At 37.3% G+C, this 26,377-nt stretch overlaps 1 protein-coding gene and 1 long non-coding RNA gene across 4 annotated transcripts in view; one reads left to right on the forward strand and one right to left on the reverse strand.

Annotated features, from left to right (window-relative positions):
* Positions 1-9,019, reverse strand: part of LOC142829617 (uncharacterized) — a 74,761-nt gene extending 65,742 nt beyond the window's left edge. The window contains exon 1 of one of the 2 annotated variants that reach the window (XR_016349444.1): positions 7,955-9,019. This is a non-coding gene — a long non-coding RNA (uncharacterized LOC142829617). The remainder of the gene's footprint in view (positions 1-7,954) is intronic. The other variant, XR_016349443.1, reaches the window with a different exon arrangement.
* FSTL5 (follistatin like 5) overlaps positions 1-26,377 on the forward strand; it is a 549,779-nt gene that overhangs the window by 445,585 nt on the left and 77,817 nt on the right. The window contains exons 11-12 of one of the 2 annotated variants that reach the window (XM_006121877.5): positions 16,222-16,248; positions 20,010-20,128. In XM_006121877.5, coding sequence (XP_006121939.4) covers positions 16,222-16,248; positions 20,010-20,128 — 146 coding nt within the window. The remainder of the gene's footprint in view (positions 1-16,221; positions 16,249-20,009; positions 20,129-26,377) is intronic. The other variant, XM_006121878.5, reaches the window with a different exon arrangement.

Below are 26,377 nucleotides of genomic sequence, written 5' to 3' on the forward strand. Positions count from 1 at the left end.
TAATAAAAGAAAGTTCTTCTTCAAACAGCACGAAGTCAACCTGTGGAACTCCTTGCCAGAGGAGGCTGTGAAGGCTAGAACCATAACAGAGTTTAAAGAGAAGCTAGATAAATTCATGGAGGTTAGGTCCATAAAAGGCTATTAGCCAGGGGGTAGGAATGGTGTTCCTGGCCTCTGTTTGCTAGAGGCTGGAGATGGATGGCCCAAGACAAATCGCTCGATCATTGTCTTCGGCCCTCCCCCTCCGGGGCACCTGGTGTTGGCGACTGTCGGCAGACAGGCTACTGGGCTAGATGGATCTTTGGTCTGACCCAGTATGGCCGTTCTTATGTTCTTATGGATGTTAAAAAACAAAAATGCCTGTTTTCTCATTAAAATTTCTCTGGCTTTATAGTCTGTCTATTTGTACCTGTTATGCCTTTCTCTACTAGTTCAAAAAGACTTTTAGCTACTGGCATTTTCTCCCCAATGTACTCAAGTCATCTCTTTTCTGTGATAAGCTATGTGAAGAAAATTCTGCAAGTCTTTCACAGTAGGGCATTTTCTCTAGCCCTCAAATGTTTGTTCTGCATTTTTTTGTACCTTCTCCAGTTTTTCAACATCATTTCTAAACAGTGGACACCAATAAGGTACACAGTATTTCAGGATAAGTCTCTATTGCAGAATACAGAGGTAAAATCACTGTATTATCCCTACTCATTGCTCCCTTATTTATGATACCCAGGATCACATTAGTCATTTTTGCTACAGCATCACATTGGGAGCTGATATTGGGTTGCTTGCCTGTTGCGACCTCTTAAATCCTGTTCAGAATTCTTGCTTTCCAGGATACAGTTCCCTCTTCTTCATTATACATTTCTAGATGTATAATTTTGCATTTGTCTACATTAGAACACTTTTTTAAAATGTGCACAGTTTACCAAGCAATCAAGATTTGTGCAGTGTTATTGCTTTGTTTTTATCATTATTTATCACTTTACCAATCTTTGTCACCTGTACATTTTATCAGCAGCAATTTAATATTGAATTCCATATTATTGATGAAAATGTTGACTAGTATTAGGCTTATAAGCAGTCTCTAGAGAACACCCCTAGAAACGCTTCCATTTGATGATGATTTCCCATCATCAAGTACTTTACTACTTCCTGAGATCTGTCTGTTTTCTAGTGCATATTCCATTTAACTTATGCTTTTTAATATATTGTATAATGGTAATATTTTAATCAGAATTTTGTGCAATATTAAGTCAATGTGTTATAACATTGTAGTTGCCTTTACCAGCCAAGCTCACAATTTCCTTGAAGAATGAAATAAAGTTCCTTCGATTAAAACCAATTTGCCTTAAAATCTATATTGACTGGCATGAATTATAGTGCTATTCTTTATCAATTGGATAGCCTACCAGTGTTTACATTATTTTGCCTAGAATTATATCAGACTGACTGAAATCTTGTTACTTAGGTCATCTCTCTTGCTCTTTTTTAATATTATCACAAAATTACAACTTTTTCAGTATTCTGGAATTTCCCTGGTGTTTCAAGGTTTAAAAATTAACATGATGAGCCATTGATTTTTCTTAGTTAACCTTTTTGAGACTCTTTAATGAAAAATATCATCTGGTAAATATGTATGATCCTACTTATTTCTAAATAAGGAATAGAACTATTTATTTAACAATTAAACATACTATAAAGTTTGCCAACATCTATGTAAACCAAACCAAACGTGCCAGGTTTTTAGTAGCTCTAAAAGGGAATGTTTTTCCTTCTTCTCTTACAGCTTTTTTCACGTGATTTAGTGTTTGGATTAATAATCTTTGTAAGGCGTCATCTGGCCATAATTTTTTCTCCTCAATAACTCATGTCTTTGATTGAATCATTGAAATATAGGGCCCTGGCCTAACACACTGAGGTAGGACCAAGTGTACCTAGACCATCACTTACAGGCCAGACTGTCTACTCTATCCTTTTCTGTCAAGCCTTCAATAATGGGGATTCTGCATCCTCCCTTCATAACTTATTCCAGTATTTTGCTATCATCTAGTTCGAAACTTTTTCCTAAATGCCCCTTGAAGCAGATTAATTCAATTATTTCTTCTCCTAACTTCATTGGACAGGGAGAAGAACTGATCAAGGATGTCTCTCTATAACATCCCTTATCATAGCTGAAGACTATTATTAGGTCTCCTTTTCACAAAACTAAATATGTCTTTTAAAAAATTCCTTGTGTTCTAAACCTCTTATCAATTTTGTTGCTTTCCAGTATGTCCACGTTGTTTTTGAAAGCATGGTGCCAATCTCTGGGCATAATATTCATCCTACGGCTTCACCAATGTTGGGTAGAGTGGAACAGCTACCGCTCATGTTTTACATATGACAATCTTGTTAATACAATCTAGAATTATGTTTGCTTTTTTGTTTCTGCATCACACTATTCTCATATCTGACACGTTGCTGTAATGTTGCCACATTATGGTCTTGTTGCTAAAGGGTGAAGAGGAGAATTAAATGTCATCGAATGAATATCAAGCTAGAAATAATTCTTTCAGTTTAAAAGAAAGGTATTAAGTGTAGCTGAAGTTACATCATCTTCTAAGAGAAACATGAACATGATTCTCATTTCAGTAGTCCATCATCTCCAGCAACAGCTGATAAGACAGCTGTTTCTTTTCATAAATCTGCAGTACATGCAGCTGCATTTCAAGAAGCTCTCCACTCTCTCATTAAAGTCATTGACATGAGCAGCTTCTCCATCCATCATAATGAGTGTATCATTGATTATATTATGTGAATGCCAGCCTGCAGCAGGCCCTGTGCTGACTCAGTTTAACATAGGTGTTCTTGCCAGGAGAATTACAGTCTGGTCAGCCGGGGCTCTGAAAGCCACAAGTTAAAGCCAGGTGCTCTGGCTGAGGCACCGGAATTCATTAAATATTAATGAATGTTAGTTAACTGGTGCTGACAACATGCAAGTGACAATGCAGAGAATGATCATTTTAGTACGGTTTTCATTCACTATGACACAATGAAACACTAATCATGGACTGAGGAGGCAGAGGTGGTGTTGTCTTACAAAAATTACTTTTATTAACATTAACTTACAGATTTTTCCGTGTAGTAATAGTGTTGGTAGTATATATCTCAAGCTTTAATTAACCAATATGAATTTGAATAAGAGCAACAGTGAATTTTGCATTCTAAGAGAACTAAAATGTTGGGAAGCATAGTGAAATCTGTCTTATGTGGAACCTCAAATCAGGTTAGAAAGATAAAGGAAAGCTATAGAACTAAACTAGTATTTATCACGTTTAGTAGTGTGGACTAGATTAGATAGGCAGAGAATTATATGGCAAGGGAAAAGATAACCAGAAAGAAAACTATAGAAAGAGGAAAAGAATGAGCATGAAAAAGAGAAGAAAATGTATGCAAAAGGGAAACTTTCAGTACTAATTGCTATGCAAAAAACCAGCCAACCAACCAACCAAAAAACCCTAGCTTGATAATAAATTATTAACAATATTTTAAATAAAACTTGTTTTTTTTTTACTTTTTTCTAATTTTTGCTGTTCGCTCAGTTTTGACAGTGCAACTAGATTAATTTCATTTGTTTATAGTCAGTTTCACTGTTGAGTCATTTCACACTCACTGAATATTATAGTATTGGGATGGAAAATGAAAATACATGTGCTCATAAAATCAACTGGTACAGCTGATTTTTTTGTTTTTGTTTGTAAATAGAGGAAACATTTCTATTGCTTTCAGGCTTTTCAGAAGCTTGTTTTACAAAATAAATGTCTTGCCTAAATTGAAAAGTGTCTCTCTTACTTTTTTTAACTAATTTACTGCCTAGACCTAAATGTTCAGGTTAGAGGTATATCCAATTATTTAATGAAATAGAAATTTGTCACATAATGTCATTATGGTATTTTTTGAGCAGTTTAACAATATTTGATGACCTTTTGAAATTTTATCAACCATTTTTTATTCTTTAACCTCAATTACAGCTTCCCATGTATTCACTATAGCCACTGTGACACTGTCACATTCCATGACTTTTTCTATAAATCCTTTTATCTGTTCACCCAGAGCAAGCTGCAAATTATCTGCCACATGCATTCTGTGTCTTGGGGCTGTATTTAAAAAATAATATGCCTTTTCCATGCCATTAAATACACTGTTTCTAACACAGTGCCTTTTTGGAGGTAATGTCACAGTCTTATCACCTAACAAGAGGTTGTGTGATTTGAATACTACTGATTTGACAGGTTTATGGCCATCATAAGCAACCGGGCATCTCCACTGCCTACGCTTTGGAATAAGACTAAAAGCTTTTTGACTATGATCTATTGCCTAAAGTTTCCCTGCAAGACTTTATTCACCTTTAATGGAATCTTCCTGTCGCATCACATACTCAGTGATAACTATTTACCTAATTTCTATGGAGATAATTTATGCTGGCATTTCATTTTATGGTTAGGTATTCAGTGCTTAGAAGACTAAGCTTTCAGGTTATATTTGTGTATATTATTTTGTGTAAATGTGCTACAGGAAAGGAATTCAGGATGGATCACTACCAGAACTTATAGAAAATAAATAAGAGAGCAGCTCACTAACATTCATGATGAACTCCAGAATGATCATACCCATGAAAAGTTAGTTTCACTGAAATGTGTGAATATTTAATCTTTCATAACAAAATTACTGGTATCATAATATGCACACCTTTCACTGAGATGTTGTCTTTGTTACGCTATCTCAAGATATAATTATGAAAAATTAAAATCAAACAACCTTCTGCTCTGAGCAATATAATCAGAGGAAGTAATGTGGAAGTTGTGACATTTTAACTGATAAGTAAAAGCTTAATAATTAGTCAGGACAATAGATGTTAGATAATTGGTTTTAATATACCTCAAGATGAGATCAAATCATGTAGCACATGCAGGCAGAGCACCTATTTTTTTTCTTAACTCTGAGATGATGCTCAGAGAACAAAAGCGTCAGGCTTACTTTGTTAGATATATTCCATCATATGAATACCAGCTGAAATAAGCTATGGGATTTTTTAAGCGCATTCTTTTATTCTTGTACCAAGAAGTGGTAATGACACAACATTGTCCCTATCACCTAGGAATATAATTTTTATGCTTTAGAACAGGCATGTCAAACTAGAAGCCTACTGAGGGCCGCACAAATGAAAACTGATAGCTTTCAGGGCCCCCCAAGAAAATGTACTTCTATTGGAAAGTTGTAATTATTTATTATTATAGATTATGTTTTAGGTACATTTTATAATATTTTTTCAGGTTTTGTTTTAATATAATACAGTAATTTCATGTGTAAAACGGTTGTTAGCTCATATATAATCATTTTAATTTAAATATATATGTAAGGTACTTTTAAATGATTTTTATATGATACATATTTTGTTGAAATAAAAACAAGTATAGACAGTGGTTAATCAAATAGAACAGGCTTCTGTGAAAATTTGAGATACTTTGTAAGTTTGAGATTTTGCATAAACATATAATTATTTGTGTATTTGAGAGAAATCCAAGCATTGTAATGCCATTACAAAGATCAATGGTGCAACCTCACCTGGCTTCATTGAATATCTTTTTACATTTACTTAAATGACAACAAATTAAATATTGATAAAAGAAAATCTTTTTTTTACCCAATTCATTTGTGGAACTCACTGCCATTAAATAGCAGTAAGGTCAAAAGTTTGTAAGATTTTTTTAAAAGATGAAGGCTTATTGATAATGAAAACATCTAAAATACCATAGGTAGGATAAAAAACAGATTAAAACCCACTCGTGTTTCAGGTCATAGGCCAGCTAAAAACTGATGAGTGAAGAAAAATATTCCCTATCCGGGAATAACTGTCCACTATAGTTTCTTGTGGACATATATGAACGCACTCTCAAACCCTCCCTCTCACATACCTCCCTCCCCCGCTGTAACCTAATGCCTGTGTCCTGGAACCACCTCTGCCACATGCTTTTCCGTCCAGGCACTGGGATGCTCACAGCAGGTGCTGGGGCACATGTACCAAGCAGATGGTGGGATGCACTTAGATCTTTTGTAAAAGTGTAGTTGTGGGCCGCTAAAAAAATGATCGGGCTGCAAGACATGACTGCTTTAAAAGTACAAGAACAAGCAATACCATTAGGAATATAATCTCATCTTGATGCATGCATTTGTATGTACAGCTGTTGCCGATGAGATTTATCACCATATAAATCAAGCAAAGACTATATCTCCCCAAAAGTGAAATAATTTCTCAATAATTACATCATACCAATAACTGCAGTAAAAGTGGGTTGCACCTCTCTTCCCACAATTCACTAATGCTGTCTGCACTCATTTATACAGTACTATGGAGACAGGCCTGACACTTACCTAGAAATGAATTTTTAGAACTGTACATTGCTCTGAGTCCATACATGAACATTTCATTCATGTTGTTAAGAGTTTCACCATGGATGAAGAATTGTATTTGAACATGACATTGGTAGAAAATGAGCCAGATAATCTAAATTAGGATCTGATATCATTAAATGTACTCAAACTTGTAATAAAGGGAAACTAAATGGTAATGAAGAAATTCTGAAACACATAATTTAAGAAAGTATTATGGAAAATGTGTACCACAGAATAAGAAACTTACCTAGTCTCCCACAGAAAGTCTGTGACAGAATTATGAACAGAAACCAGGATTCCTGATTCATGACATAAGGGAGAGCTCATCTTCTGTTAAAGTGAGTTTTGCCCACAAAAGCTTATGATACTACATATTTTTGTTAGTCTCCAAGGGTATGTCTAGACTACATGCCTCTGCCTACAGAGGCATGTAAATTAGACTACCCGGCATAGTCAATGAAGCGGGGATTTAAATATCCCCCGCTTCATTAAAATAAAAATGGCCACTGTGCTGAAATGAGCTTTACAGGAGCAGTCAACAAAGGCATTCCCTGTTGACCGATCCGCATTTTGACTGCCGCGCTGTGCCGATGATCAGCTGAGCCAGCACAGCACAGTGGCCATTTTTATTTTAATGACGTGGCAGATATTTAAATCCCCACTTCATTGACTATGTCGGGTAGTCTAATTTACATACCTCTATCACCAGAGGCATGTAGTCTAGACATACCCTAAGGTGCCACAGGACTACTCATTGACATAAGGAGAACTATTCATATTTTTCAGAAGAAAATAGGCAGAAAAGGCTAGTCTTAGCCACAGTCTCTGCAGTCATTGCTGTTTTAGTGTTGCATTGCAGTGACTAAGGCTCTTAACAAAATTATAAATATTCTATTTAATGTGTAACTTATAACCATAAACTAGAAGCTGTCGCAACTTGGTTCGGTGATGTGATGGGAGCCCCCAGGGGTTAAAGCCGACTACCCAGTGAAAACTACTGGATAATGGTGAAACAAATGATTTTTTATTAAACAGAATGATTCTTTTATCAAAAATCAAGTGACTTTTAAATGAATTTTAAAACATGCAATTGCCTAATGCTTTTACAGGAGGGAAAACTGAACCAAACTGCATTTAACTGATTACAAACTTTGTGATTATAATTCGATTATATTAAACCACTATCTCTAATTCGCTTAAGGCAGCGCAGCATGCAAGCAAAAAATACAAAAACAAAGACAATATAATGATAATAAAAAACTCTGTCCACAGCTAGCCCCTCTATGGTTATTTTAGGGCAGCTGGTGGAGTTAGTCATTAATCTACCTTTACAACTTAACAACTTCTGGGTTTCTATTTCTAACACTTATACTTGGCCTAAATACAACACCACTACACAACACAAGATTATACAATTTACACAGTGTGGTTAATAGAGCTCAGTTACACTCTACAGAATTACACAATGAAATTAACACGATTCAAATATTAACTAAACCAATAACTAATATATTTAAGCAATACTTACAAATCCAGCAACGATAACAGCATAAAGACACACTCGAACTCGGAGCATGCTCAGAACTCATGCACCCCTATCTTTGACTCGAAGGGTGGGGAGGCAGCCTCAGGGTGATCAGTCCTTCAGCCGGGCAAAAAGGATATGTGCCCTCAACACACGGAACCTCTCTGAATGAAGGGGTCGAGGGTCTTTTATAACATAACCTGATATCCGGTACCTTATTAGGATTTGTTCCCTGGCCGGGCCTGATAGGCTGGTAATGAGGTAATGTGCAATATTGCCCTATAGGATTTTTCATGATGCCTGCCTGATGGCCCCGTGAACAGTGCCGGGTGTGGGCATGGTCAGTGTGCATGGCAGTTGCGTCTAATCTCCCTTTGCCTACCTCCCTACCTTCAAGGACCGGTCAAGAGAGTCTTATTTATCTCTTGCAGCTGTGCTCTATCTTTTCATGCTCACCTCCCTGTTCTTAGATGCCTGCAAGGTTAAATTCTGTTCACAGAAAGCTTCATTGTGCGCTTACAAGTTATGCTTTTTCAGAGTGTGTCAGTGGCCTACATTTTCTGTGAGGGTCCTTTGTGTGGCAGAATGGGCAATGCGCGTGCGAGGACATGGTCAAAAGGACCTGCTCTGCAACACAAGCCATGTGGAGCAACTAATAGCACTTTATAGAAAGTAAAAGAGAGCAGTGTATAGCTGACTAATATCAATGATGAGCACCAGACCTACTCTGCTTCTGAAAAGCCAGGTTCACTAAAAGGAGTGAAATATTTAATCTCTTGACAGCAAGATTATGTGTCATAATATGCATTGAAATGATATCTTTCTTATATTTGGTTACACTAGCTAAAGATAACACACACATCCCCCCCCCAAACACACGTAAAAAATTTTGCTTGGTTTCTGGTTTCATGACGAAGCAAAAACTCCGATTGGATTCATTTAGAAACATTGAAAATTCTGTGGGTTTCAATGGTGAGCAGAAAACCAAATGAAACCTGATGGTTTTCAATGCAACATTTAAAATTGAAATTCATGTGGTATGAAGTAATGATGATCACAACTAATGAAAACATTGGAAAGTTACTTTGGGGAGTCAGAGATCTAGAAATCAGAGTTTGAGTTTAATATCATAAGGTGTTAGGAAAGATCATCATTTTTTCTCCACTTGCCAGGTGTCCAGTGTGAAATTATGTTAATTTAATATAATACATTGCAATGTTGAACAATTAATTTCTTACAAGATATGTATAGAAACTGAGAAGAGAATTTGGTATCTTTATGATTAAGATTTTCTTTTTTCCTTCTATGGGTTTTTTAAATCAAAGTGTTCAGCCAGTATAGTCATTCTGCAAACTTTTCTAAAGTTAATATTTCAGTTGATTTTAACTTAGACTACATTCAAATCAGAACAACATAAATGTCTTTGAAAATGTTTTGTTTAGTCTGCAATTTGAAATACAAAAAGGGGGTGGTGGTGCTTATTTAAGTATAAGCTGTATACTATAGGTACAGAAAAATGATAGTATTTTAGTGAGGGTAATAGATCTTAAAAGTCATCAGTCATTTTAAAATGATAGCCATTGAAGAATGTGCATCAAGACATAAAACTGTTCTATGGAAAAAATGAAACATCATTTTTAATACAAAACAAGTGACTTTTCAGATTCTCAGTGGCCTCATCTTGTGTTTTAACTGGAAATATAGTGTTGATTATTGATATTTGGCAATATGAAGATCCAGTTATATTGCCAAAGAAAGTTGTTAATTTAACTGTAGAATAATTGAATTTAAAGTAACATGAAAACCAACAAGGAGTATCCCACACTTTATTTCTATCCTCTGTGAATTCAATATAAATTAATATAATCTCATATGATGAGTCAAAAAATTCCCAACTGTTAGGGAGAGATTTAAGGAAGCTGTCAAGGTCTCCACTGATTATTTAAAGCATTGGGAAAAAACTGAGAATCCATGGCCATGTTTACACTACAAATAAGATCAAAGCAGCTGCAGTCCATCTTCTAAGGTTCGAATTAGTAGATCTAGTGAAGACACACTAATTCCCATCAATGCCAGTAGTCCTCCTTCTACAAAGAATAAGGGAAGTCAAATGAAGAGTGTGCTCCCTTTGACTTCCCACAGTGTGGATGTTGCCAAAATTTGAGTTAAGATACCTCGACTTAAGCTACACAATTAACGTAGTTGTGTATCTTAATTTGAACTAACCCCCATATGACCTATAGCCAATCTTAAACATGAAAAAAGTAGAGCAGAGGTGAACTAGCCTAATTCACTGTTGATGAAGAAGGAGGATAAGCCCGTCTAAATAGCAGATAAGCCTGGGTTCAGCCTTGAAAGAGAGTTCACATGGTAGGCAGATCTGCTCTCCTTAAAAGGGTCAACCAGATCCAATGGAGTGATGGAAGGAAGGGGAAAGGGAATTGGCAGAACAGACTGTTTGAGAAACTAGTCCTAAATGGAAAGATGGGACCCACCAATGGTATGTTGGATGACCCTGTTTTGAACTGAGTGTGTTTTCCTGATTCCCTACATAGTTGTAGGACTGAGGGGTACGTTGGCCAGCAAGCCACAGCACCACTACTCTGGATTGTATCAAGATAGAAACCTACCAGCACAGCTACCTCAGACTAACACGGCTACATTTCTATCACTATTCAGCACAGTAGGAGTGACTTGTGTGGAGGGACCACCAGAGGGTGCCTCTTTGAGAATGTGGCACATCATTTGAAGATTGTGTTTTGGTTGTCTTAAGGAGGTCTTATGACAGAGTGAAAATAATGGCAATAGCTTGGTGCTAGCACAATATAGCAGGAAACTTCATCTTTGGAACAATGTTCTAGCACTCTCTCCCAGGAGTAAGTAGCATTTTGTTTTTCTTGTACAAAGGGTACACGCAGTTGCATTTTATAAGAAGATTAATCTTGGACAATCTGCAAGATGCTAATGATCTATATATAGGTAACTGTACAGCTGCCTTCCAGATAGAGAGAGAGAGAGAGAGAGAGAGAGAGAGAGAAGTGACCACTAAAGATGGAAGATTAATAAAAGGCTGAATTATTGGAAAAAAAAGGTTTTCAAAATGCAGTGTAGAAATATATTGCCAGAATATGTGTTGGGAAAATGGTGCTCATGACAAAAGCACAGAAATAAATTTATAATTTATACTTGCATCATATTTTATTTACTTATGTCATCTTTTGTAAAAGCTGATTGTGTAAGTTTTGCTAGCCATTCAGAGTTTCTCTGCCTGCATATAAACATCTTTGGAAACACTGCAAACTGATTTACACTGCATTCTGATTATGTTAAGAACACTTCTTATCCAAAATTCTGGATGTTGATCAGTATTATTATTTATGTAACTGTACCCTACACACCTTCTGGGTGTGGTGTACTGTCCCATCTACTGGCACTGAGCCCACATAATGAGAGAATAATGAATCTGCTCTAAAGCCTTATCTAAGTCTTATCTTTCCTGAAGTTATAGAGGTCATGCTCTAAGTTCCAGCTATCCCAGATCTGATTTTGCCTGCAGATGATTGGGGTCTGTTGGTGTTACATAACTGTTTAATAAGTCATTTTAATGCATTAAACACTGCATTTCCTGTCACAAAAAATACATGCCTGGAAAATGGAAACTTTCCATTTTAACATATGGGAAGAATTTTCATCCACGAATATTTATGATAATCATGCAATGTGCTATCTTGAGCCCAATAAAAATGCAAGAGTTGTGTGTTGGGGTCTGGATCAATGATTAGTTTTCATTAAACTGAAGAACATGTTCCTTGTAGTGTCTTCCATCTGTAATGCAGATGTGGAGGATCCTCCATAATTGGAATCCTCATATCAGGAATATCTTAAAAATATGCTATAGCTCAGATATAAGTTGTGGATTTAATGCATAAATTATTGGGTCAGATTCTTTGTCCTGTGCTATCCGAGAGGTCAGATTAGATGCTGATAATGATCCACTCTTAAAATGTATGAAATCTGCATTTAATATCACAATGCACCTTTAAAAAAGCAATGTTAAATCTTCTTCCTACTACAGTTTATCAGGCTTAAGGTTATTTTCAAACTAGCAAATCAGTTTTTCTAAAGCTGAGATATTTTTCCTTTATTCATTTTTGTCCTGTTTTAACAAATATAGAGACCATGTGTGTCAGTTTGCATTAACTAGATTCTTTATATTCTGTACAGAATGTCTTACTTGCTGTGCATTTGTTAATGTCATGTCCTTACCAGTAGTAGAAATCATTGGGGAAATGGTTTTAATTTTCCCTCCCCCATGTTGCGCTTCCCTAAAATTTATTGTTCAAATGCAGGAGTTAGAGCTCAGTGCAGGAGGCCTTGAATACATTTGAATCACATGCTGTCCTTCCTTAAGAACATCTTTGGAGAGGAAAACTAATTTTAAAAAAATCCTCCAATTTGCTCTAGAGAGACAGTTTTTCAGTCGTGCAGAGAAATGCTGCATAACATAACATAGGCAAATTGAGCCCACAAATGTTGCAGATTCTGAATGTTCATGCATAATAATCTCCACCCATAAAATCCTGGTGTATCTTCAAGAAAACCCTGCTCATCAGTGTTCCTCTCTGGAACCCTTTTTGTGCCCTACTCCCCTTCAAATGTACAAAGGGATTGTTAAATGTTTGGGTGTTAACTAATATGTATTTTTTTTCTTGGAAAGATTGAGTTACTGGGGTAAATGAAATGTAGAGGCTACGCCTACATTGTGCTTTCTTGCACAAGAACATATGCAAATGAGGCATGGTGATTAATACTTAATGAGCTGCCATTTTGCACAGTGTAGACTGCTCTTGTGCAAAAGCCCTTTGCGCAAAATGGCGGTTCATTAAGAATGCAAATGAGGTGTAATGATAGTCATTGCTGCACCTCCTTTGCATATGTTCTTGCAGAAGAAAGCACAATGTAGATGTAGCCAGAGTGTTTTTCCTTATTTTGTCTCTTCTGCCTGCTCACCTTCATGCTTGCATCTCCTTCACCTGATGAAGCTCCATTGTAGGTTGTTAGAGGAGAGGAACTTTTAAGGAGTTAAGAGAAGGACAATGCTTTATTGATTGTATGGGTCAAACCTCCCTTGTCTATCACCCTTGGGACCTGAGTGGTCCCAAACTGTGGAGTTTGCTGGACAAGGGGAGGTCAAGGCTCCATACCCATATGTAGGCTCTGCTCCTGGCTGGGACTGCGCTTCTTGCCACTGCCTCCAGTTCCTTACTATGCCAGCCCTGCTCGGGGCTGCAAGCCATACTGTGCCAGCCCCACTGACTCCAGCCCTGGCTAGGGATGTGCTCTCTGCCACCAGTGCTAGCCAGGATTGCATTCCTGACTGCCAACTGTGCTGTGTTCACCCCACCCACTCCCATCTCATTAGCCTTGACCAAGGCTGTGTTTCCCACAGCACCAGTGTCAGGTGGGGCTGTGCTCCTCACCTCAACAACCTCAGCCGCAGCTGTGCCCCTGACTGCTGGCCCTGAGCCTCCAACCCTGGCTGGGGATGCACTCCCCACTGCTAGCCCATCCTGGGATGCTCTTCTGAACCTGACCAACCAGGGATATCTGGTCTGGCAATATCCATGGTCCTGCCAGACCATGGATGTTGCTGGATCAGAGTCCAGAATTTTAGAGGTTCAACCTGTACTCCTTTTCTTTAGGGACGTACACCAGTCCTCACCTTCCTGGGCAGCAGAACTATGTTTATCTCACTGAAAATATTCTTTAAGTAGAAAAAAAACACCCCCAAACCAACCTTTTTCTCTCCATTATCTGCAGTAATACAATTTTAAAAATATATTTTATACCATCACCATTTTTTTTTCTATTTGCTCTCATGGTGTCAAGTTGGTTTCTTATTTCACAAAGAGAATCAGTCAATAAGACATCAAGCTAATATCCCCTCCTTACATTAATGCAGCTTTATAGCAAAAGGACTAGATCTGCAGCAAACTGTTAAACTGTTTTATACAAGGACAAAAGAAATATCATTTAGCAGAACAGCCAAATAGCTTCCACATGAGTAGCCAAGTAAAAAATATTGTACCTTATTCTAACAGAGGCACATTAACTACTGTGTTCATGGTTGGCAATCTAATATCACACTGCAAGCCAAGCTCATTTTGAGCTGTAAACATAGAGCCTGGTTCTGCCCTTCTCCCAGTTGCTGGATAGTAATTCACTCTGCACATAGTCCCAGTGAAAGCAGCAGGATACGTGGGAACAGATCGTGAGCTGGTGTAAATTGTCATATCTCCCCTGAATTCAATCTCTTTTTGAAATAAGCAGCCAACCTCGGATAAAAAAAAACAAATATAAAAAATAATTATTGAGGGAATATGTATAATTGTCTTGACTCTACTTTGGCTTGATTTATAGTTTAAACCAATTAAGAGGATTTGCCCCCTTTTACAGAAAGGTCATAGTGCGAATAAAAGGTGGAAGACTCAGGACCATAATTAGTATTTGAAGTGTATAGCACATTAATAGGTCACATATTGAAGATAATACAGTGTTGAAAGTTTGAAGTTGCTGTGCACTCCAGGGGCATTTAACAAAGACAGAAAAATTAAGAACATTTAAACCTAGTAAAGTTTATATACATACCTACAGTGATATGTTAATAATGTATACATCTCCGATGTGCTCATATAGAAGTGGGAAGCTTTGATTCCAAAATTCAATAAGGCTACACTGCAATATTGCTAGCAGTAATTCACACTTACATAAAAAACTTCATCCATACACCTGAAAGTGCTGAATTAGGACAAATGTTATTCTCCGGTGAGGATGGGGAAATGGAGTGTTTAAGTACTATGGCTAAGGTCATACCACAAGTCATTACTACTAAGCGAGGCAGTTTGTGAAATAAAATGAGGAGACAATAACATAATATGGAAAACCCAATAGCCATATTTTCTGGAGCCTCTGAATGGTGAACTTAGAAGTCTAATGGCATTTTCCACAAGCTTACAAGCCCTTTTGATTTCTGATTTTTCTGTCCCATTTTTTTTAAATTTGTATTTATTTGTGAGGACAATTATTTTTCAAGGATTTTTGTGTGTTTGATCAGTTTCTTCCACTGAAGGCAGAGTTTTAACTATTTAGAATGTATACAATTATGTTAGATATATTCCGTTCCATCAGGAAGAAGGGGTACCAGTGTTTGTATAATTAATATGGATCCATCCAAGTGTAAAATCACTTAAAGGAAGAATTTCAAATATGGCTAATGATGCCATGTAAATGTAACTCTCAATTCATGAATGTTTGCCCCACAAAGTTATTGTCTCTTTGTCCTGGTCTACACTACGGAGTTATTTCAAAATTACAAGTGGAACATCCACCTTACCAGGCTCATTATTTTGAAATAACAGGCCTATTATTTCAAAATAATAACTGCTTTCCACAAGGAATACTGCTTATTTCAAAATAGTTATTTCAAGATAGCAGTTGTGTATATACTCCATTGTTGCTATTTTGAAATACAGTGTAACTACTCCCCACAGTCATTAAAAGTAATTACTCCCTGGTTCTTCTTGGGGCTCTAAGTCAAGGTAGGGAGTCCACATTAAAGGAGTCTGCCTAGGACTAATTTCGAGGCTTCCCTGTAGTGTGGGCATGCTATTTCAAAATAGTTATTTTGGGAGTTATTATTTTGAAATAAGTTATGCCCTTTCTTACTTCTCTTGACATCAATGGCAAACATACCATTCACTTTGCAGAATCAGGATTCATGTTTTGACAGTATAAAAGTAAGGATGATTTTAAGTGCCTCTTATAAATATATTATTAAGTGTGTATCAGCACTTTTTTCTCAAAGAATTAGTTCTTCAAAATTCACTATTTGCACTATAAACATTGGATTCAAATTGGCTTCAGCTATAATCGTATTAATATTTCTAAGAACACAAACTTGAGATTTGTTGTTAGTAATGGAATATTAAACACACGCTGCATTAAAAGACTAGAAACATTGATTGTGAAAAACATCTTATAACATCAACAAAAACTTGTATAAGTCATAGCTTTTCCCATTTTGAAGTACAATAGTTGCATTTGAATCTTTTGTTCAATTATTCAAATCACTGTTATTTTATATATACATAAGTTCTTTAGTTTATGCCCCAGAAAATGTAGCATCTTAATTATTTCAGGGACTGATTTACCATTTCATGGTTTTTTTTTGTTGTTCATTTGTCTCTTCTGTTCTTTCTTACATGCTGCAGTTGCAAACATATTGTGGCGAGAGGAAGGTACTAATACATTATTTTTTCTGTAGTATGATATTTTTTCATTTGTGCTTATTCCATTTCTTGTTGGTACTTCTTTTCATTTTTGGAACTTTTTTTGTAAAATATCATGTTATTTTAATCCCTTTATATAAGCATGTCATTGTCAACTGTTTTTCATTATTTGAATCAAATTAATAATTAACAACAACTTATTTTTATTGTTTGTATTTAACTTACATTTGTGTAATGCTAAGGCTTAAATGTGTAGGAATAAGGAAACTCAGAGTTAAAACTGAAAATCCAAGTTGCTTTGCCGTTAAATTGTCCTGTTGATGTTATAAATCTTTCAGCCATTCACCTTGTCTGTAGTTAGAATTTTGGCCACATGGTGTGACTCATTTGTCAAGAGTGTCATCTTGTGCAGCTCCCAGAATAATAGAGAATTCTGTTTGGTTAATTAGTTAATGAAACAAAGCAGCTTCTTGCTATAACATTGTGACTCTGGGGTGAAATTTCATGACCTTTTGGAACCTACTCTGAGGGATACATATTATAGTATGAAAATATAAAGTATTTACTTTAGAACATTATTGTCTTCTGAAGCTTACTTTTAGGTATTTTTCAGGTTCTGAGTTCACTGCTTTGATATGACAAACCGTAGCAATATCTAGGCACAAGGGAAAATGTTGATGCTGAAGTGTTAGTTTGAACCTTTATTCTTAACCCCTAGTAGCCATATATTCAATTAAAGTTACAGGGAAATTTTCAAATATTTTCATAAATGTAAAGGGTTTTTTTAGTTACTTTCTATGAAATATTTTTGGTAGCTTAGATTCTCACACAGTTTGCTCTGTGCTACCATGCTCTTTTGCCACCATAGATGTTGAAGGATGGCTCTCAAAAACATTTTTGTGACTGAATTTTCTATTCCATAGAAACCAAAGTTCAAAATATAATATTTGTTTTGGAAATGGCCTAATTACAAAATAGTTCTTAGTACATAATTCTTTATATTGCCGAAGTGCTTTAAAGATATTAACTAGTTCTTTCAACACCCCTATTTGATAGGCTCTAGCATAAACTCAGTCTGTCCATTGATTTATGTGGAGCCAGTGTATGCCAATTGGGAATCTAGCAACAAGAGTTCAAGTGACTTTTTCAAGACCATAATAATAGTCATATGTTAGGGTTCTTGGTTCAGTTGGCTGGGACTAATCACCCTCTTAGCATTCTTTGCAACTTTAGCAAAGAAGTTCTCTCATTTCTTGTCTTCTACAGAACTGAGCATATTGCTGTCCCTATTTGACTGCTGAGTATAAGCTTAGTGTAAGTTTTTAAAGACAGATCCTCTGTCATCTTCTATGATTAGAGAGTATCAACCACATTTGAATTCTTCTATAATAATAGTTATTAATAATAAATAATGTGCCACTATGTGGACTGGTGAACACAGGGTAAATATGTCCCACTGACTTTAGAGCATCATGAGTGCTATTTGTGGACTGAAAAGGTATAGTGACATTGCTGTACCCAAATACATACTTATTGTCTCCTATTGTTTACAGTCTCTGTGCCTTTAAGAAGTGTTAGGTTGGCAGGAAGGTGCGAGCAGAAACCCAATAATGGCAACACCAGGAGGAAGTGAAATTTTGACTGCTCCCTTCCCATTCTGTTGCAACACTCCCGCATCCTTTCCTTTTCCTTTAAGCCTGATCTTTACGTTATACTCTGCCTTAATTGCGTTGTGTGCTGACAGATTAATACAGGTTCTCATGTTTGTAGTTATTGGTCAGCATAGATACATCTTGAGCTTGCAGCAATTATATGGTATGGTCCCTGACAACTGGAGAGGGGCAAGCATTGTTCCTATGTTTAAACAGGGAAATAAACAGGATATGGGAAAGTATAAGCTTATTGGTCTATCTCTGATACCTGGAAAGATAGTGGAGCTAATTATTAAACAATCATGTTGTAACCTCCTACAGTGTAGTTACATAGGATTATACGAAATAGCCAGAGTGCATTAGTCAAGCCCAAATCATGGCAGACCTAATTAATGGTCTTTTTTGATGGGATTAATGTCTTAGTGGAGAGGAGAGAGCAATAGACGATTAGTTTAAAGCTTTTGCCTCAATCCCACATGACATTTTCATAAAAAACCTAGGAAAATGTGGTCTACTTGACATTAATATATGGTGGATAAACAACTGGTTGAAAGGCCAAACTTAAGAAGTAGTTATCAGTGGTTCACCTTCAAACTGAAGTGTAGGAGCATAAGCTTTCGTGGGCAAAGACCCACTTTGTCAGATGCATGCAAAGGTGCCACAGGACTCCTCGCTGCCTTTTCAGATTCATACTAACATGGCTACCCCTCTGATACTTCACATCAAACTGAGAGAATGTATCCAGTCCACATGGTCCCATATGGGTGTGTTCAGGGTCCAATACAATTCCATACTTTTATTAATGACTTGGACAAAGGAATAGAGAGCTTATAAAATGTGTGGGATGACGAGTTGGGAGAAGCTGGAAGTGTTTTGGAAGATAGGAATAGAAATCTAAGTTATCTAGACAAATTAAAGACATGGTCTGAAATAAACAAAATGAAGTTCAATTAAGACAAGTACTACAGAACAGGGAATAACTGTGTAGGCAGTAGTACTACTGAAAAAGATCCAGGGGTCATCGTGGATTACAACTTGAATATAAGACAGCTGTGTGAAGCAATTGTGAAAAATGTGACTATAATTCAGGAGGGATTGGGTGTTGTTTTTAATACACATGGGTTTTACGTGGCACTGGTGAAGCCTCATCTGGAGTCGTGTGTTCAGTTCTGAGTGCCAAAGTTTAGAAAAGATGTAGAGAAATTGGAGAGATTTTAGTTTATGGAGCAGAATGGAAAAAAAAAGGCTTAGGAGAAGGTAAAAATGAGCAGTTAGCCTTGAGGAAAGAAGACTAGAGGAGAGGAGAGACTTAATAACAGCCTTCTTATATATTTATAAAGATGGGGATGATGAGTTGTTCTCCATTTCACTGAAGGTCAAACAAAAATATGCATCAGGGCACATTTAGGTCAGATATCAGGAAAAACTTACTAACTGTAAAAATAATTAAGCACTAGAATAAGCTTTCAAGGAAGATTGCTGAATCCCTGTTATTGGAGATTTTTAAGAACAAGTTAGACATACGTTTGCCAGGAATAGTCCTGTCCTATACCTGGTCTTGCCTCAGAACAGAGTGCTGGACTGGAAGACTTCTCATGGTGCCATCCAGACCTACATTAAATTAGCATTGAAGTGGGTCCCCTCTTCTTCCACCATGACTTTCCAATAAAATATAACAGAGGTTATCTTCTTCAGAGTACTGAAAGAATTGTGGTATATAATAATGAATTACTAAAAGTCAGGAAGTTTCATTAATGTATTATAGAAAAGGAAAAGTGAAAAAATTAATGGAATTTATTTTCATTTGAACCAATGCAAAAAAACCACACAATCATTTTAATTAATGAAGCTGTTAAAATGGTATATATTTCTAGGTCTGTGTTAATTAAGTCAACTTCAGGGGAAAATGTGAAACCCTGAATAATATCACAGCTTTTTCATGTTTGTTTTAACTAACCAATTGAAGATGTATCGGATTAGCTTTATTAACATCATGCATATGAATAAACTGATCTCACATCAGTGATATTGTATAGTGATATGGTGAGGGCGGAATTGAGGAGGAATTCAATTTCTAATGGTCTAATTTTTTCATTTGGATGTGTTTGTGTTCCTAAGGTCTGGGAATTGGCAATATGTTCTATGTTTTTTATGAAGATGGAATCAAAGTGATACAACCTGTAGAATGTGAATTTCAGAGACATATTAAGCCCAGTGAAAAACTTCTTGGGTTTCAGGCAAGTAATTTATAAATTTATTTATAGCATTTTTTCCCTCACTGATTCTTTTCTTTTAAAAGAGAATTTTCAATTTAATGCTGGTCAGGGTGCCAGCATGATAACCATGGAAAGTGAAGTCTTCTATATATTCCTTGATCAGGTAATTGCTACAAACCAATGTACCTCAATGCTGAAGTGATCATTGTTATTGGGGGAGACTAATCCTTCTGCTGTGTCTAATTCAAACTTCTCATTTTATCCTCTCTTTCAGATCTTCTGTTCCAGTTCAGCATTTTCACCTTTTATTTCTTGGACCCTCCTTCTCTTTCCTCCCACTCCTTTCATCTATCCACTCCCCCTGTCTTCTTCCACTTTCAACCTCATATCTTTCTTCATGTCATCCTTTGTTATTGGCAGGACCCTGATGCAGCTTTGTCGAGCAACCTCCCTATCTTCCTTCTTTAAGGCGACTCTCTAGAAATTTTTTGCAATGTTAATCTTCAAATATGTAATGTCCCTTCTGCATATTCTGTTTCTATTGCTCTCCATTTTATTTATCACAATTAGATTTTTAACTGTGTAGATCCATGACCACTGCTGATGTAAATTTTCATAGCTCCTGAAAGTTGAATGACATGGTTAACACCAGAAGATCTCTCACTGTGGATCGCAATTAGAGTTGACATCACCAGTCAGCAATTATCTTTGCAAATAATTGAGTTCCCAGTTTCATCCATTTTTCTGTGTTCATTTTTTGTGTATGTTTGTAAAGTATTGTGTGCATGTGGCACTATGTAAACAGTAGTCTAATCTCCACATCCACTCATTCACTGAGAAGATGAACACTTTTGATAGAAACCTTTGTGTGCTTGTATCTAAATTAACTCATTTTGTATAGTACTTTATGGAGGCTTCAAATGGTAATAACTCTCACTGCAGATCTGGATTTGACTGATGACCTGTAGATGAAAAATTCAGTCTAACAATCTATGAGCAATCCTATGCAGCATTTTCCAATTAGCAAAAGTACATTCAAGTAAAAACAAAACAGTCTCTATGGAATGTGCCTCTTCAGCTGTCATTACAGAAGTCAAAATATGCAATATGCAACAGCAAGCTATATATTTTACTGTGAATAATTATACTTTCAGCAGCTAATCATGCCTTGATTTGTGCTGCTTAAGTTTAAATTAGGTTAACACTGCCAAAAATAAGCCAAAGACCTGTCTTCATGGATGGTTAATTCAAAGGCTGATTATTTAAGAAGTCTCTGAAAATGTTATTGAGTTAAAATGAAAATGAGAATAGCGTATTTTAAATGTAATTCATGTTTTATTTAAGAATTTAATGATTTTCAGAATGGTTAATGTTATAGATAAGTAAGTTTAATGAAAGAAAATCTTATTTCTTTTTGTATCTTTCCATTTCCAAAATAACATTCTAATTAAGCCAAGAAAGTGTTAGAATGACTTTCCTTTAAATAGCAACCAACTTGGTCTGTTTGTAGAATGTATCTTGATTAGGTATACAATTATGAGGTACTACATGCATATATAATTTAAAAAGTGGGGACTGTAGATTTTGCCCTTAAATGTGTGGGTCAACTCCATTAACTTCATGATAGTGCTACATGTTCATCGGAAGATTGACTTTTCTTTCCTTGAATAGGCAGGTTAATGGGGACTTTTTGTTGCAGAAGGAAACACAGGAGTATTCAAACAATCGCCCTATGGTTGTTTTTTTTTCAGATACTTGTAAAACCACTTTTTACTTCCCTGTCTTAAAAAAAGTTTGTTTTCAATGAAAGAGTCTGCAATGAAAAAGGAGAAATAGAAGTCCATTGAGAATATTTTCTTCCAATAAAAAGGATTGAAGCGTGGATTTAACAGAATTCCCTTAATATCAAGACAGCAGCTGTGTCCTACTCAAAATAACTTATTGAGCAGGAACTTTAGATAACAACTGACTCCTTTGCAGAGTATATCTTTCCCATGCCTCTTTAGAAAAAGCTCTGAGTTTGCTCTAAATAAAAATTCAATTTTGGTTCAGTGTCAGATTTCATCAACTTTCAGCTTGTGCTCATTGCCTGGTGAGAATTCATGTGATGCATTCTCAGTTATTCTTTCTTCATGTTTCCTTTGTCTGAGAGCTTTCTTGGGCAGAATTTTAGTTACATCTACTCGCTATAGTTATATCTATGCATATATTTTCTCCCATCACTTAATATATCTACCATGGCTAAAATATTTCCATTCTTTAATTCTTTGATATGTCTACAAAAACATGCTGTGATTTTTACTTAGCTTCCTAAATATGAGCCTTTCAGAGGAGGAAGAAGAAAGCAAAGTGTATTCACAGTTCTTTCAGTTACTTTTTAAATACCTTTCTAATGTAATTCTTCATATATTCCTTAAATTTATGTTTAGGGCTATTTGGTAATTATGAGTATATTCTGTTCAGTAAATTAGATGTCTACATTTTGATGATGGGGAAATGTAGTTTTCTACCATGGATAAACTAAGATTTTATAGGCACTCATTCTGTTGAGCCTAAATCGAGCAAAGCATTTACACAGGTGCTTAACATTTAAATTTTTCCCATTCAGAATTAAATATGTGTTGGAGTACTTTGCTGGATTGAAACCTGGTTTGTTTGCATGCATCCAGACTTGGTTCAATGGCATCCCAAATATGATCAGGGTATTTTTTCCCCAGAAAAAATAAAAGCCTTCATTCTCTTAAGGAGTTTCTGAGGGTGCATCTAAACTGCACCATTATTCCAGAATAATGGCTGTTATTCCAGAAAAACAATCCACACAGCAATTGTGTTATTTTGAAAGAAAATCAAAATAAAGGAGGGCATTTTCCAGTGTTGGTAAACCTAATTCCATGAAGAATAATGCCTCTTCTGAAAAAGCTCTTTTGATGAAGGTTTGTGTGGATGATCCACTGCTGCTTTGTCAAAATAGGTCTTCACTAGGGCCAATCTAAGTTATTCCTCCCCAGTGCCTCCTGGGGATCCAAATCAAGATAGCACATCCACAATAGGGAGCCTGCCTCAGACTAATTTTGAATCTTCCCTATAGTGTGGATGCTCTATTTCAAAATAAACTATGCAGGAAGATATCATCCAGAAGAACTTTTTCCAAAATAAGTTTGCAGTGTAGACATACCCTGAATGTACTGATTCCTTTCATTACATTTCTGTAGGCACAAAGTGTACCTCTCTTTAAAATAAAAAAATACTTAAAAATATTTCAGATTGGTTTTATTGACCTTGAAAAGTTCACGCTAGTTATGTAGTTTGTTGCTTGTGATATAGTCCTGAAGCCCTAAAATTCCAACTGTCATGCAGGGGATTTTCTGTCTGAAAGAGTGATTTTTAATGAAAATCATTGAGTTACAAACAAAATCAAAATCCACTCCCTTCCCTTGAGGCTGATGAAAATCCGGCCTCACTGAAGTCAATAAGGGTTTATCCACACTCGGAAATTATTTCAAAATAACTTATTTCAAAATAATAACTCCCAAAATAACTATTTTGAAATAGCATATATACACTACAGGGAAGCCTAGAAATTAGTCTGAGGCAGATTCCCCAATGTGGATGTGATATGTTGACTTACAGCCCCAGAAGCAGAAGATCGGCCATTCTGGGTCAGACCAAAGGTCCATGTACCCCAGAATTCTGTCTTCTGACAGTAGCCAATGCCAGATGCCCCAGAGAGAGTGCACAGAACAGGGAATCCTCAAGTGATCCTTCTCCTGTCATCCATTCCCAGACTCTGATAGATGCTAGGGACACCATTCCTATCAGTCCTGGCTAACGGCCATTGATGGACCTAACCTCCATGAATGAATCTACTTCTTTTTTGAGCCCTGTTAAAATCCTTGTCTTCACACCCTCCTCTGGCAAGGAGTTCCATAAGCTGACCATGCGCTGTGTGAAGAAAAAACTTCCTTTTATTTATTTTAGACCTGCTACCTATTAATTTTGTTTTGTGACCCCCTAGTTCTTATGTTATGGGAACAAATGAATAACTTTTCCTTATTCACTTTTCTACACCAGTCATGATTTTATAGACCATATCAGATCCTCCTCCCCTTAGTCTCATCTTTTCTAAACTGAAAAGTCCCAGTCTTTTTAATTTCTCTTCATATGGGATCCATTCCAAACCCCTAATCATATTCGCTGCCCTTTTCCAAACCTTTTCCGATGCCAATATATCTTTTTTGAGATGAGGCAACTACAAATGTACATAATATTCAAGATGTGGACGTACATAATATTCAAGATGTAGATGCAACAACATATTCCCTGTTTTTTCTCTCTCCTTTTTTAATGATTCCTAACATTCTGTTGTTGTTTTTTTTTTTGACTGCTGCTGCACACTGATTAGATGTTTTCAGAGAACTATCCACAATGACAAGATCTCTCTCTTGAGTGTCATGGCTTGGCTTCATGAACGAAGATCTAGGAAGGAAATCCACGTCTTCTGCAGGCACGCTGGTGGCTGACGAGGCCTATGCGGGACAGGCAGGTCCTGCCACAATGGCTGCAAATATAGGTCTGATCCGGGATAGGTGCTGAGGGGTCACAGTTCTTCTTCCTTCTCCTTTTGTCCTCCATACAGGCCCTGCGGGTATCTTCGTGGTGCCCCTATGTCGCGGTAGCCAGAGGACAGTTCCCCATACAGCACGATCTTGGGTAGGCAGTGGTTCTTCATCCTGGTGATGTGCCCTGCCCAGCGAAGCTGTATCTTGAGGACCATGGCCTCGATGCTGGTGACCTCCGCTAACTCGAGGACTTCGGTGTTGGCGACGAAGTCACTACAATTAATATTGAGGATTGTGCGGAGGCAGCGCTGATGGAAACGCTCGAGGAGACTCAGGTGACAACGGTACATGACCCAGGATTCAGCACCATACAAGAGAGTGGTCAGCACAACAGCTTTGTAGATGCTGACCTTCGTTCTCTTTTGAGGTTGCTGTTGTTCCAGACTCGTTTGTATAGTCTGCCGAATGCACTGTTTGCCTTGGCCAGCCTGTTATCAACTTCTTTGTCGATCTTGGCGTCAGACGAGATCACGCACCCCAAGTAGCTGAACTGGTGGACAACTTTCAGTTCTGTTTGTTCGATGAAGACGCTTGGTGGATGGTGCTCCTCGTGGGGTGCGGGCTGATGAAGAACTTCAGTCTTCTTCAAGCTGACTTCAAGACTGAAGATCTGAGCAGTTTTTGCGAAACAAGACGTAATTCACTGCATAGCTGCCTCTGTGTGAGCAAGGAGGGCAGCATCGTCAGAAAACAACAGTTCCCTGATCAGTTTCTCCATGGTCTTTGTGTGGGCCTGCAAACGCCTCAGGTTGAACACGCTCCCATCGAGACGAAAGCGGATATATATGCCATCAGCGTCATCAAGGTCCTCTGTGACCTGCTGGAGCATCATGCTGAACAAAATGGTGAACAGTGTGGGAGCAAGAACACAGCCCTGTTTCACGCCGTTTGCAATAGGGAAAGGCTGCAAGAGGTCGCTGCTATGTCTGACTTGTCCAAGCTGGTCTTCATGAAGCTGGATGATCATGGTGAGGAACTTCAGTGGGCAGCCTAGTTTTTCCAGGATTTTCCAAAGTCCCTGCCTGCTCACGGTGTCAAACGCTTTTGTCAGGTCCACAAAGGTGATGTACAACGCTTTGTTTTGCTCCCGGCACTTCTCCTGGATCTGCCTCAGGACAAACACCATGTCTGTGGTTCCCCGGTTGGCTCTGAAGCCATACTGTGTCTCTGGGAGGTGATCTTCTGCTATCGCGGGTACCAGTCTATTCAGCAGTACTCTTGCGAGGATTTTGCCAGCGACGGACAGAAGTGTTATGCCGCAATAATTGGAACAGTCTGACTTTACCCCTTTGTTCTTGTACAGGGTGATGATGACTGCATCCTTGAGGTCATGAGGGAGTTTACCCTTCTCCCAGCAGCAGACGAAGAATTCATGGAGTTTGGTATACAGTGCTGGGCCTCCGTTCTTCCATACCTCAGGAGGGATGCCATCAACTCCTGCAGCTTTACCACTCTTCAGCTGTTCAATGGCTTCCTCAGTCTCTTGTAATGTTGGTGCCACATCCAGTTCAGTTTTCACTGGTTGTTGTGGGATGCGGTCAATCGCTGGTTCCTGGACTGAGCGGCTAGCATTGAAGAGGGTGTAAAAGTGCTCAGACCAGCGGTTCAGGATAGAGTCCTTTTCGGTGAGCAGTTCTTTCCCGTCTGCAGT

This window comes from Pelodiscus sinensis, chromosome 4, assembly GCF_052426305.1.
Source record: "Pelodiscus sinensis isolate ZL-2025 chromosome 4, ASM5242630v1, whole genome shotgun sequence".
Classification (NCBI taxonomy): domain Eukaryota; kingdom Metazoa; phylum Chordata; order Testudines; family Trionychidae; genus Pelodiscus; species Pelodiscus sinensis.